This window comes from Vombatus ursinus, unplaced genomic scaffold (genome assembly GCF_900497805.2).
Source record: "Vombatus ursinus unplaced genomic scaffold, bare-nosed wombat genome assembly UNPS02014773.1, whole genome shotgun sequence".
NCBI lineage: Eukaryota > Metazoa > Chordata > Mammalia > Diprotodontia > Vombatidae > Vombatus > Vombatus ursinus.
The window spans coordinates 23,091,154-23,106,379 of NW_020954551.1; the positions used below are offsets into that span (position 1 = coordinate 23,091,154).

Sequence of the window (15,226 nt, forward strand, 5' to 3'; positions counted from 1 at the left end):
CTAGAATATCTCAGTCCAACACTAATCTCAACCAAATGTTAAAGTTCCAAAGGGTAGATATTCCAATTAGTCTGATTATAATACTTTGTAATTATATGATGGCATGTTGTGAAAGAAAAATGCTTTAGCAACATTAATTCATTAATCCTGACCACTCCTCTGGGAGGGAAGTTGGGTAGTTAATATTCTCATTTTTGGACTGTGTAGAAACATATTCTCAGAGCTTGATCAGCAAGATCTGTTGTCATACAAACAAGAAGAAATGAGAATTAAGGAGTGTTTAGTCTCCTCCCTTAGCCAGATTTTCAGAAGTTGAAGGATCTCAAGGCCATTGAGTCCAAATCCGTACCTAAACATCATCACCACCCAGTGAATGGTCACCTAGGTGACGTGAGCAGTGATTGGAAATCATTTATGTATTGAAACAACCTTTTCCACTTTTAAACATCTTCAATTATCAGCATTTTTTGTCCCTTACATTAAGCCAAATAGTATCTCTTCCCCTCCCAGTTCTGTCCTCAGTGTCCTGGCAGAAGTAGTCTAAATCCTTTCCTATGCCCATCCTTCAGATATTTGCCATAGACCCTCTTACTCTTTTTTTTCCAAGCTCAACATTTCCAATTCCTTCAACTGATGCCCATATATCTTGGTCTCCTATGCTTTCACCATCCTGCTCTTCCTTCTCTGGTTGAGCTTAATTAATTCTGACTATTTAGAAATGTCATCTCATTAATACATTAGCTGCAGTCTAACCTTGATAGAGTACAGAAGATCTCTCACAATCTTTCAGTCTGTCTCTCATAACTCAGTGATTTAAGACTACATTAGCTTATTTTGGTTACCATATCAAATTCATATTGAAATTTTGTTCCCTGAAGAATGTGATGGCTCAGTGGGTAGAGTGCTTGGAGCCAGTGCTTTTAACCTGCGTTCAAGTTCTGCCTTAGATACTAACTAGCTATGTGACTCCAGACAAGCCACTTAACCTTTCTAAGTTTCCCTCTGTAAAATGGATATAATAATAGAATCTAGCTCATAGTGTAGCTCTGAGAATCAAATTTTGAAAAAAAAAATACAGCATTGTGCAAATCTTAAAATAGCATATAAAGACTAGCTATTATCATTATTTTAATAATCATAACTCTTACAATAATATTCAGGCAGATAGACGGTGTGGCAGATAAACAGGCCTGTAGTAAAAAAGACTTCTGTTTCCCTCTGTTTCCTCAACTGTGAAATGGGAATAATAATAGAATTTATCTCTCAGAGTTATTATGAAGAACAAATGTGATAACATTTATAAAGCATTAGGACTATGTAAGTGTGAGCTATTATTAACTATAATGACTATTATTAATAATAATGTTATAGTAATAATAATTATGAGATTCCTGGATATTGTTTGGAAAGCTTGTAGCCTGTCCTTTACTTTTGTAGCTGACTATTTGAACCCAAAGGTAAGACTTTTCATTACATCTTTAAGTCTTAGTCTTAGTCTTGTTGTAGCCTGTCATGTGCATTTTGGGTCACCCAACATGGTCACTTCCTTTTTCAGTTTCAACCTGTGTGAAAATTGGATACATACTGGCTTTACCTTCATTAACATCACTATGAAAAATGTTAAATAACACAGTACCAAGGATAGATCCCGAGGTACTACCATAGTGGAAACCACTCACTAAGCTGGATTTGATCTAATAATGACAATTCCTTGAGCCTGGTCATCTAACAACTTCCAAATCCACCCAATTTTAAAACTATTTGTAATTAAATACTATTTTTCCTCTAAATTTATAATCATGCAAAGTCCTTGAGGGTAGGTGCTATTTTGCTTTCCTATTATATCTCTATCACCTGGCATGATCCTTGCCACATTTGTGATATTTAATAAATGCTTGTTGACTAGTTTGATTAAGAGAGATTCTGTTTACTACACTGTCCTCTGCACATTCTGTCTTCAGTCAATTGAGAAATAGAGGTCCACAGGATCATGGTAGAGTGGAAAGGGTGCCAGCTTTGGAGTAAAAAGATTTGAATTCACAATCTGCTTTTGATAGTTACCTCCTGTGTGACATCAGAAAAGTCCCTAACCAAACTGAAGCACCATGTTCTCATCTGCAAAGTGAGAGGATTGAACCAGTGGGCCTCTGAGATGTTTTTATAGATCTTCTGCCTTAAAAATTAACGAACCCATAGTGTATCTCCCATTTGTAGTCTAGAAGAAGCTAAATTCAAGAGAATGTGAAGTCAAATGAATAATTATAAAGTTAATGGTAAAAGTTGTGTTGAGTTTAATGGGATTTTTTTAAATGAATAAGTCAATTGGAAAAATTGAAGGCATATTAACATAAAATAATAATCTTCCTCATTTTAGATTTAACAGACAAGAAGGGCATTTGACTTCAGCCTTTCAGCCAAAAATGTCTAACATTAAACATGATTCAACTAAAAATCAAATTTATTTAAAATTTTAAATTGTAATACAGTTATTTTTTACTCAGTTATCATTTAAATGATTCAAATGCAATAGAATTATGACTTACCATTTATTTTCAAGGGTCCCAAAAGTCATAGCCATTGCTCCAATACATAAACAAATGAACAAAAAAAATATCATATGAAAACTCAGACAATTATATAATTTCATTAGACTTGTTGCTTGCTAAATAATTGGGATTTATCAGGAACACATTCATAATCCTTTGGAACTTTATCATTGAATTATTTTCAGAATTCTGGTGATTTTGCTTAAAGTGCCTACAGGACTCAGAATGTCAAGAAATATTGAGTTCTACAACTCATTTAGCGCATGACATTGGTCAAATAACTTTGCCCTAAGGACCTCAATTTCACTATTTGTACTATGAATTTAATGAGAATTTGTCTGATTTGCAAATGGATTGTGGGAAGTGTATGGTCGCCACCTACATGGTCTTTTATATACCTATGCCAGGGGGAGAGTTATCTGGCCAGAGTCTGTCCTTTCTCCTGGCCTTTTTTCCCTCAACTTGGATATTTGGGCTAGAAACTTACTGTAGAAATGTGGTTTATAGAGCCCTACTGGAAATCCTTTGAATGCCAAATAAGAAATCTAATTGTATCCCCTAGAAAGAATGGGCTCAGTTAGCCCATAATGTTACAATTAAGTTTATAAATCTATATCTAGTTATATTGATAGATATAAAACTTAGATATAGATATTAGAAATTTATATGTGCACATATATACATGCATACATACAGATATGTACATCTGTATTCTAGAAATTATATTGCTGAACATGAGCACCATCATGAGAGGAAAAATGACAAATGACACAATTTCATTTATCTGTTCTAAGATAAAGATATTTAAAATAATGGGCTTCAGTTTGTATAAATTTTTTTGACTTTCTGCACATATCTGGGCATTCCTGAATCCCTGCTGAATTTATGTCATTCTTATACTCAGAGATTTCCTGAGGCAAAAATTTCCACTGAATACAAATAGAGACATTGCCAGGGGCAAATGTCAGTTCTGTTTTATCAATGAGCAAAATTTTTCACTCAGTTATAACCATAGGCTTGAAGTTATTTCTTTAAAATGCATTTAATTGAGGTCATAGTTGTGATTCCTACTGAAACATAGTTAATGTCCTTAAAACATTTTAGTTGCTTAATTAATAGGATCATAAAATAATGACAGTTTGAGGCAGCCAACTCCCATTACAATAGGATCATAGGTCTAAAGCCCAAAGGAGTCACAGAGGCTCTCTTGTCCAACCTCTTCATTTTACAGAAGAGGAAACTGAGGTTGTCATTTGCCTGAGGTCTCACAGGCGATGGGTCAAAGGTGAGATTCGAACTGAGAACCTCTGACTCCAGGCAGCACTTCCGCTGTTTAGTTCAACTCAGTTCAGGTTAGTTCAATTCAATTCAAGTGTATTAAGTCTTGCTATGTGGCAAGCAATGTATACAAGGACAATATAAACACATATATATGCATACATACATACATAATACATATGTGTATGTTTGTGTGTGTGACAGCCCCAGCTTTTAAGGACCTTACATTCCATAAGAAGTAAATTAAATGTTAATAATAATGACTTCTCACATTTCATATTCTTAAAGTTTTGCAAAATGCTTTATGTACATTAACTCGTTTGACCTCATTTGCTCTTGGGGAGAGATTGTGGTGAATGGAAAAGTGCTGGATTTGGACTCAGAGAATGCCAGATGCAATGCCTGAGTCTGACACTTATTCTCTATGTGACTTGGGACAAGTCACCTGACCTCTCTTGGCCTCAATTTCTTCAACAGTAAAATGAGTGGGTTGAGTTGCCCTAGGTCAGTAGTGTTAGACTCAAATATGAATGGAAGCCAGCCAGTCACATATTGACTTAGAAAATTGCAAATTAACATTATTTATGTTGTATTGGGTATTTATTAATTTTATCAAGCATTACCCAATTGCATTTTAATTTGTCTAAGGCCACATTTGGGCTACATGGACCCTGAGCTTCCTTTTTGACCCTCTAGATTAGATAACTTCAAAGGTTAATATGCAATTTTACTGAAGCAGAGACTGAATTGGCCTATATTAGCCATCCCAAGGGATCTCTGGGCACATTTACTCTCAGCTACAATTAAAAAAATAAGTAAAAATGCTAAGTAATTTTTTGGAGGGTGGAGTACAAATACTTGACGGAATCAGGGAAGTTCACTTTCCTAAACAATGCAGAATCATACAGATTCTAGAATATTATATAGATCTAGACATCAGCTTTGCAAGACCATTATTATAAATACAATTCATGAACTTTCCTCTCCATTCTTGATTTTGAAACTGTATAGTTGAATTGTATAAGCTGGAAAGAAAATCATGTATTTCATTATATTTTATTGAAGAAGAACATACTAGCGACCTCTGCTATCATATCTGTTGCTTTCATATTTATCTTTGGAATCCTTGGGAGATGCTGTCTATCATATGAAGGCATATAAATGATCAGCAGAAAACTAAATGAGAATTTTTGGTTTTCTATTTAACCTTGCTCTTGGGAAATCATATTATATCTCATTTTTAAAGCTGAATCATGTTCTCCCTAGATGTGCTATCACAATAAATTATTAGCAAAATTAGCAAAAAATTGCTAATACAATATATTGTATTAAAAAATAATTGTTCTCTTTAAACATACACACACGAGAGAGACAGAGAGAGAGGGAGAGAGAGAGGGAGAGAGAGAAGTCAGTGAGCTGAAGACCTGCCTGAATCATTACTAAGGATGTGACCATATTTGTGGCACATAATGTAGAAAGTTAAATCATAATAATGCAAATTAAGATTTACACAACTTCTGGCTTCAAAGATAGGCAGCAGGGGAAAATAGGTTAACAAAAATTCTTCTGACTTAAAACTTGCAAAAAAGTGATACTGGGATGTATTTTTTTTCTTTCTACTAAACCATGTAGAAGGATGAGGTAGATGGACTTTGGAAGCGAAAGCAGCTAAAAATCCCCTAGGGAATTATTTCAATAACTAAATAAAAATGGCTGAAATTACATTTTTATGTATGAGAATGGCTTCAGGGGATTTTAACTCCTAGCACAGGGAACTGTGTGTTAGTTCTGAAGCTCTATAAGTTAAAGGAAGAATTAGAAGTCTCAAGCTATAGGGAAGAAAGGGAGAGTTTTAAAATTAACGAGTGGTAAAAGTTAGTCTGAGAAGTACTTAAATTGTGTTTTGGTGTTCATATTTCTTTACCTCTCAGTCTATTTGTTCATTATATTTCCCATATAGGAAATATAGTTTTATTAGTATTGAGCATTTTTTTGTTTCAGTTAAGAACTCTAATTTTATAGAAAATCGTATTTAAATGGAGAGGTATATTTTTTATCATCTTTGGTGGAGTTAACCCTATCTGTGGTAGGTTAATCTGTTAGAAGACAACATGATGTCATAAGCCAAGTACTGCAAACTACTTGATGGTAGCTCACCCAAATTGTCAGGCAAAGTATATTAAAGAATAGAGGAGAGTCTCTGGAGGATGAGGTTTTTGAAGTTCAAACTTACAAAGCAAATGGCTTTAAATTAACTAGTCTTCAGGAACTGTTTGAGTCAATCAGTCAACAGAAACTATTTAGCTGACTTACTATGCATCTAGCATTTTGCTAAGCATTAAGAAAACAAAGAAAAAAAAAGGGAACTCCACCCTCAGGGAAATTGCACTCTAATGAGGACACAAAATTATAATTATTACATATTTCTTTCCCTTCTAAAAATAACTAGCAGTCAGAGGAACTAGGAAAGCTCTCCTGTCAAAAGTAATACTTGAGGTGAGTCTAGAAGAAATTCATGGATACTAAAAGCCTGAGATGAAGAGACAGTGCATTCCAGCCATTGGGGCCCACCAGTGCAAGGACACACAGATTGGAGATCAAGTCATATATTTGAAAAAAACAAAAACAAAAACACAAGTTGTCAGTGTGGTCCAACAATAGATTATATTGAGGATAGTAATGTGTAAGTAGGATATAAGATAGGAAGGGGCCAGATTATGAAGAGGAGAATTTGTATTTGGACATAGAAGTAATAGGGAATCACTGAAGTTTATTAAATTGGACCAGGAGGTAATATAGTTAGATCTATAGTTGAGGAAAATCCCTGGGAGTTGTATATAGGATGAATTGGAGTGGAAAGAGACTTAAAGCAAAGAGGTCAATGAGAAGGCTATTGCAACATCCCAACAGAGAGGTGAAGAGGGCCTAAAATAGAGTTGTGTGAGTAGAAAGAAGGGGTCACATATGAGAAATATGGTCGAAACAGAAAGGACATGACTTGTCAGCAGATTGGATAAGTAGAATGGAGTATGACATGGAGGTTATGGGCATAGGTCATTGGATAAGGGCAGTGACCTTGACAGATACAGGGATGTACAGAAGAGCAGTGGGTTTGGGTGAAAAGATAATGAATTTTGTTTTGGACAGATAATGAGTTTGCCATGGCTCTATGTCAAAATTTCTAATAAATAGTTTGTGATGTACGACTAGATTTTTGGAGAGGTACTGGGGCTGGATACAAAGATCTGGGACACATTTACAAAGAGATGTTAATTGAGCCCATCAGAGTTGATGAGATCACCAAGTTAGAGAATAAAGAAAGAGAAATAGGTACAAGACAGAACTTTAACTCAACCAACATACCTTGTTTCTAGTGGTCTCAAAGTAGTAAGCTGAAAATTGAATTTCCATTGATAACATATTAACTTTTTATCTTTTGAAATATATTTGAATTGGTTTAGGAAACCAATTTCCATTCTACCCACTCCATACCTGGAGGGATTAATTAAGTGACTTTTCCAGGAACATGTAGTTCATATGTCTCAGAGGCATCAGAAGTTGGACTTGTTGACTTTAAGACCGGCTTTTCATTCTTTTTACCACAGTGCTTAACTCTTAAGATGCAGTCCTGTGATTGTATCATCAAACATAACAGTACATGTCTTTTTTCTTTTTATAGCCACTGAAATCCATGGAACGAAATGGACCAGGATTAGAATACAGAGTGACCTGGAGACAACAAGGAGTTCCTTCAGAATGGTCTGATGAGTTGGCCACAGATAATACCTTACGGGTGATGACCTCTTCTGTCTTTACTCCTTATGATGTCAAAGTTCAAGCAATCAATCAACTTGGCTCTGGGCCTGAGCCACAGACCATCACTGTATATTCTGGAGAAGACTGTAAGTGACTGCTTTTCAAAAATAATTTGAAACTTATAAGTATTTGAAATATTTCAACTCTATTTTAACATTATCATTAATAAATAATCATTTACTGAATGCCTACTTTGTCTCAGGCACTGTGCTGCTCACTGTAGCCAGGACACAAAAGTCAGACAGTCAGTCAATAAACATGTATTAAATACTCACTACATGTTAAGTACTGGCGTGCAAATACAAACAGAAAAATTAAAGTCCCTGGCCTCAAAGAAATTATAATAGTGGAAGAAACACATGATAAGAAACAGAAAAGAGGGGAAGGAGTAGATAGTTCATCTTCCAAAATATTTAAAATGTAGTTGGAAAGGGCATAAAATTAAAAAAAAAGATTAAGTTGTGATAGCACCTGCTGAGTGCAATAACTTACACAGAATATGTTGTGCCCACATTTAGGAAAAGACAGATGACTATGTATCACAGTCTTTGTGGCAAATCAAAGATTAAGTGAAAGAACACCATTCTTTATCCTTTAGATACAATGTTTGCTTTTAATTCTAGCTTTATTTAAAATAGTTGGTATTTTTAACATTCCAGTTTGGATAAGATTTTTTTTTAAATACGTATCCATCAAAATTCCTAGTATAGAATGCTAGATTTGAACTCTGGTTCCAATTCACATTCTGCCTGGATTTACTACTTTGATGATCTTGGATCATTCAATTACCTCTTCTGGGCCTCCTTTTCCTCATCTGTAATATCACTGATTTTGACTAGATGCTAGATGAACATATCTTACCATAACAGCAGTCATAGGTAATTTCAGGTTTAGCATCCGTGATCAAAGTTAAAACACATTTTAATCATTCATTACATGAAATTATCTATCCTTAAGGGGAAAAAAAAAATATGTTCTCAGTAGAAAAAAAATTGTGTCTGAACAAACCCAATTTGGGAAATTAAATTTTTCAACTTTTCAAAAATGTCAATTTGAAAGTTTACTAAGTTTTTAATCTTGAGTAAATTAGATTGTCAGCAACTTTTTGAAAAATCCTTTGTTAGATGGCACTTGAAACAAAGAAAGCAAATTCTAGATCAGAGGTGGGAAACCTGTAGCCTTGAGGACACATGTGGCCTTCTAGGTCCTTGGGTATAGCCTTTTGACTGAGTCCAAGTTTTATAGAACAAATCCTTTTATTAAGGGGATTTGTTCTGGGAAGTTTGGCTTCTAGTGTCCATGTGAGCTAAGATCTAATATTATAGCGGAAAATAAAATAGCAGTCTTGCTATTTTTGATGTGAGGTGAGCTTAGCACACTCTGTAAGTGATTCTGTCTTTAAAAGATTCAATTAAATGGATAGAATGATTGTAGTCTTCACATTTTACCTTTAGATGCCTTGCTGTTCCATAAGACACACATAAAGCTTCCCTTCTCCTCTGCCCCATTATGTGTATTTAATGTCTATCTGATGCAGCCTAAAATTTTGGTGGCCCTTCAGGTTGACTAGTTTTCATTATTTAAAAGGATTTTATCCTGTAGACATTGCTGACTGATTTTAAGTAATTTGACATATTCAAAATAATAAGGAAGAACTGCCCTCTGAATCATGTCTACCTAGGTTCAATACTTAACCTCTGACACATTCTAGCTGTGATCCTGGGCAATTTATTTTATCTTCTTTGTCCCAAACAGCTCCATGAAACCCCATGTTACAGAATAGATGTTGCTTTGCATAGGAATGAGAGAGTTTGCTCACTGGGGAACCTCTTCCACTAATGAAATCAGAGGCCTATATTGATTGATTGATTTTTAAAGCCATTTATGTTGTAGATCCAAGATTTGAACTGACTTTTCTAACTCCAATTTTGGTACGCTTTTGGTGGCAGCACATTGCCTTATCATCCTAATAGCTGCATTGACCCTTCTAGATATAAGATTGCTGGAGTAAGATAGAGACAAAAGACTTATGCAACATTTATGAACATTTATTTCCCTACTTTGTGTTTTTCTCTGACTCCCAAATTTCCTGAGTGGGTAAATGTAAGATGGCATCTTTAACCTGCCTTTCACACACTGACTAGGTGACCCTATTCAAGTTATTTAAGCTCTCAGTTCCCTAGAAACATTAACAAGGCTATTATTTCAAAATAGTTACTGACCTTCACTGATTTAAAGAATTCCCTTACTGGGAGTTCCTTCTACCAGTGAAATCAAAATTTCAAATGACAAATAGCTGAGAAAGACAAAAGAATAAAAAAAAAATCAAAAGATCTTGACAAACTAGGACTCTGAGGACTGTGATTGAAATCAAATGAGGTTGAACTGGCTAGGCATAAATGTAAAGTCTTATATAGGGGTTTAAAAACGGACTTCAGGATTTTATGATGGCAATAGTCCAGTTATAATGGCTTACATACCACTGCCAATGCATGCTATAATAGAATTGTCATTCAGAAATGGATTGAATTTAGTGACTTTTGAAACTTATTTCAATACTGAACTGATTTTCCTGAATCAAAAAATATCTTGGTTAGGATGCTTAACTTCTTTTGGTCTCAGTTTCAACTATAAAATGTAGAGGTTGGTCTAGATCTCAGTGAAGAACCTTAATAAAATCATTTTATTAAGGAGATTTGTTCTATGCAGTTTGGATTCAGTTAAAGGGCTATACTTGAGGACCTAGAGGGCTACATGTGGCCTTCAGGCCACAAGTTCCCCACCCCTGGTCTAGATGATTTCTAAGGTTCCTTCTATCTCTTTATCTATGCTCTTATTAAGTAGAAGTTGATTATGAAAAAATATAAATTTCATTCTGGCTTATGCATATTTAATAACAAATAGTTATGAGTATTTGTCATGCTATTTTTGTTGTTTTATTTTGTTAAATATGGACCCTGACATTCCTTGTTACAAAAATAAAAGATAATAATAATTTGGTTCATTTCTTCTTAAAATTATCTTAGTGATTTTTAGTATAATTTTATAGCCCCATAACTTAAAATTATGCATCTGAATGCCCATAAAATGTAGCAAGGTATATTGATGATCTTGTACAGATAATACTATTATTAAATTAAAATCAATTTTCACAAAATAGTATTTTTGTACCTCATTCCTGATTCAATGCAATAGGCTAGGTAATGCTGAGGAATCAGATATGTATGTACTAACAATACTTTGGGCTAGTTTACGGAATTCCCGTTTTGGAAATTTTCTAATGCAGATCAATACCTGGTCTATAATTTGTAATCTTAATTATACACATATGTATATACACATGCAAATATGTATACATATTTATAATCTAATTTGAATATGGTGAGAGGGAAAGTCAAAGAGACAGGATCACATGGACGACATATATCACAGGTGAGACTTCAACTTCAGTCTTTGAGATTCTGAGGATGGCTATCTACCATACCATGTGGCCTCTATGATAAAGGGAAATAAAAATAAAATAAAATAAAATACTGGATGCTGTCATTTATGCAACATAGTGTAACTATGTGTAACTTGTTTTTATGCAACATAGCTTTTGTGTTGTATGTTGTAGGACTTCTGTAGGACTCTCCAAATCAGTTGTTTGAATGCACTCCATCTTCCTGCTATTCAGTCACTCTGTCATTTATGGCCAAAAGTCCATGCCATAATCAATCCTGATTGTCATTTTCCAAGTGCAAAAACAGTAGTGAATATATTGACAATGTTTAGTTTTTCATATAATTTGATCTAGGGGGCAGGAGGGAAAGGCAGAAAGCTGAGTGGAGAGTGAATATATGATATATGTTGAAGTTATAAAGCCTTTGAGGGATTTCTTAAATGACAAACTTGGAGGCAAAGACTAAGTTGTCTTTATCTTTTTACCTTTCCAAGTGCCTAGAATAATTTATAGTTTAGAATAGGTGTGTAATATTTTTAATCATAATAATAATCATTATTATTATAACTAGCCTTATGTAACTTTTAAGGTTGGCAAAACATTCATTTGATTGTCAAAACAACACAGTATAGTAGGTGCTATTATTATCTCCATTTTCTAGATAAGGAAGCCAAGATTAAAAGAGATTGTGACTTGCCCAAGATCACAGAGCTAGTGTCTGAGGCAGAATTTGAACTCAGGTATTCCTAACTCCAATTTCAGTGTTCTTAGTCACTGAGCTACCAAGCTGCCTCTGTTTAATAAAGATTTTTTTAAAGGAAGTTATAGTGCCCTTAGAAATGAGCAAAGATCCAATCCATTAGACCTCAGGGCATCAACAGAGCTAGCATGTTATGACATCATTATATAAACTTACCTATTGTAAATATTTGGATATTGATAAAGAATATAGGTTGGATTTTGAAGTATTTTTTTATTTTAAAAAATGTTCATGAAGTCTCTCCCTGGTTTAAATATATTATGGAAATGGATTTTTAAGAATAATTTTATTGATTCCAGTTTAACAACAACATGCTCACATGGAATTCTGTATTTTTTTGTATGTGTGTGTCTTTACAGATCCTGATGCAGCTCCTTTGTTGGTATCAGCAAGAGTTATAAACAGTACCCTAATTAATGTCACCTGGGACAGAATTCCAAAAGAGAGAGTACATGGACATTTGAGAGGATATCAGGTTTTATTTCCTAATAGTTGCATCAGAATATTCTTGGTTTCGAAATAAGACTGATTCAACAGGTTACAGCAATAATATACATGCAAAAATATGTCAATGGATTATCATTTTTTTTTTCAGATCAATTGGTGGAAAACAAAAAGCAGATTGGATGAGAGGAAATTCCCCAAAGAAATAAAAACTTTAAGATTGCCAGGAGACAGAAGTTATGGAATGGTTCCTTCACTAGACCCATTTAGTGAATTCAAGTTAACAGTTTTAGCCTACAATTCCAAAGGTGCTGGGCCAGAAAGTGCTCCAATTTCTTTTCAAACTCCAGAAGGAGGTAAAAGAACATAAAATACGTGAAAGATCTTCTCACCTTATTTCCCCTTTGAAAGTATAGTCTTAGATAAGACGTAATCTATCACAATTTTTCATTAGTGTTCATAATTAGTGGTTTGATCAATTCAGGCAAGTTGCATTTCTCTTTAATTTCTGGAGTGTATTTATACTCATGACATAGTAATTAGAGGCCTGGCCTTGAAGCTAGGAAATTCTAAGTTCAAGGCTATCCTGTGATACTGGCTGATTGATCATGGGCTAGTTTTAACTACTTAGTAACGTCTAAGACTTTAATTTTCATATAAAGGACCAATTTTCATAAGTAAAGGGAGTTTTCTCATGTGGGAGTTTCTATATTAATAAAAGTACCTGTCTAATTCCTATCTCTCTCCTCTGACTGTCTCAAAAGGGAAGTCTTACATGGAGACACACAAGTTGTTGTAACAGGGCATATGGGTGTAGAGATCCCAGTTTGTATAAAAGGGGAAATCTCCAATTCACATGTGTCTGTACCAGTGTTCTGTTGGTGAAATTAGAGACTCCCATCATTGCAATCAGAGTGGTTTTTGTAGATGCTACTTCCAGAGTCAAATTTAATAGCTTCTAATATGGGAAGAAGATAGTGAGAAAGCACCCCAACTACAATGGTTGAGTGGTGGCCCACATTTTCTCTGTGCCCTCATGCTCTCAGTTGCAATCCAACTGCTGGCTGCATTCTATTAGATTGTGTGGTGGATCTGACTTCTGCTGGATGTATTTGTGTTCTTCTTACCTATTTCTATGCTATTGGGAGCCAAGACATTTCTTTTTCAGTCTTGATAAGTTTTCAAAGCTGATATTAGCACAAAGTCAATAAGTTAAGTACTAATGAAATTAAACATTGCAATTCTAATGGCAGATGAAATAAAAACCTAGTGCGTATTACCTGTAAGTATTCTATATTATCTATCTTAAAATTAGTTCTAAATCAGTCAATAAGCATTTTTTAGGGGCTAACTATGATCCATTCATTTTCCTGCATTAGGGATAGAAATCGAAGTCAAAAGAAAGATAGTCCCTACCCTCAAACTTTCTAATGGGGAAAGGGTACCCATTGATTAGATCTGTAGAATTAAGGATGCCTATTCTGTCCTCTTCCCAAAATGGAGGTTCTTGGAAGAACTCTCTAATAAGAGAAGAGACCCAAAGGAGGAGAGTCAGAAGGAAGCTGAAGTATGGTGGTGTGAGATAGAAAATCCAAATTTGCCTGAGTCAGGCCCTTCCCATTAGAAGGATGGGAATATAGAAAGGAATTCATTGTATTTTCATAGGTTGAATTTTCTCATAAATTCTAAGTTTATCTCATTTATTTCAGTACCTGAACAGCCTACTTTCCTCAAGGTTATACATGCTGATAAGGACACCGTTGTATTATCCTGGGGATTGCCCAAGAAAGCACATGGCAATTTAACTGGCTACAGTTTGCAATACCAGATAAGTGAGTAGAAGTTTGATTTTTGTTAGCAATCTCTCTGTGATGAATTGATTATATGTTTGAGTAGATAACATTTTAAAATGAGAACCTAGGCAATACTTTAGCTATATGATGAGAAGGTGGGATTCATTGAAAAAGACCCTGATGTTGTGAAAGATTGTAAAAAAAAAAAAAAAGGACAGTGGAGGATGAGATGGATAGATAATCTCATGGGGGAAAAAATGAACTTGAATTGGACAGACGTTGAGAGCTAATGGAGGAGAGAAGGCCCGGCATACTGTGGTCCTTGAAATCATGAAGAGTTGAATGTGACTGAATTAATCAACAACAACAGACAATTCTAATTATACATTATCACTAATTGATTTGATGACCACAAGTTTTATCTAAATTTCAATGTATAACCAACTCAACCATTTTGTATGAATTTATCTTATTTGGAGGTGAATTTGGTAATACCTACATACACTTATGCCATTATAGTATACATTTCAACTTCCTCAATTAATAAATTTTTTTCTTCCTATTTTCTTTTTCTATTCCTCTAAAACTTGTTTACATAGAATCTTTGTTTTATCCTTGTTAGGGAAGGGACAAATTGTGTATAACGGAAAGAGGTCTGGATAACAAGCCAGAAAAAACTAAATTAAAACCTTTCTAGCTATTTACATTCAATTTCTCTCTCTCTCTCTGTCTCTCTGTCTGTCTCTCTGTCTCTATGTCTCTCTCTGTCTGTCTCTCTTTCTCACCATGTATCTCTTTATATCTATCAAATCCTGGTGCTGACACTTACTGTCTCTGTGACTTTGGGCATGTGACACAACTTTTGACCTTTAACAATCTTTTGAATGACCTATAGAGCTGCAGAAAACAAACAAGCAAACAACTGTTTGAAAAAGTAACTAAATGAGTGAAAAGGGAAAAATACATGAACAAGATGGAAATAGTTGGAAGAAGAGAAAGATGTTTTGCAAGAGATTGTTACAGCTTCATCTTTTGACTATGCTTTGCTGCTTACTACTCAAGCCCACTCTTCCATCTTGAGTCCATCCATCCATCTATCTATCTATCTATCTATCTATCTATCTATCTATCTATCTATCTATCTATC

The 15,226-nt window shown here is 34.5% G+C and overlaps 1 protein-coding gene across 5 annotated transcripts in view; it reads left to right on the forward strand.

Annotated features, from left to right (window-relative positions):
- The window catches only part of CHL1 (cell adhesion molecule L1 like), a 279,234-nt gene that overhangs the window by 246,812 nt on the left and 17,196 nt on the right, over positions 1–15,226 (forward strand). For all 5 annotated transcript variants that reach the window (XM_027863960.1, XM_027863965.1, XM_027863963.1 and 2 more), the window contains 4 exons: positions 7,504–7,726; positions 12,202–12,317; positions 12,438–12,642; positions 13,996–14,118. In XM_027863960.1, the coding sequence (XP_027719761.1) occupies positions 7,504–7,726; positions 12,202–12,317; positions 12,438–12,642; positions 13,996–14,118 (667 nt within the window). The remainder of the gene's footprint in view (positions 1–7,503; positions 7,727–12,201; positions 12,318–12,437; positions 12,643–13,995; positions 14,119–15,226) is intronic.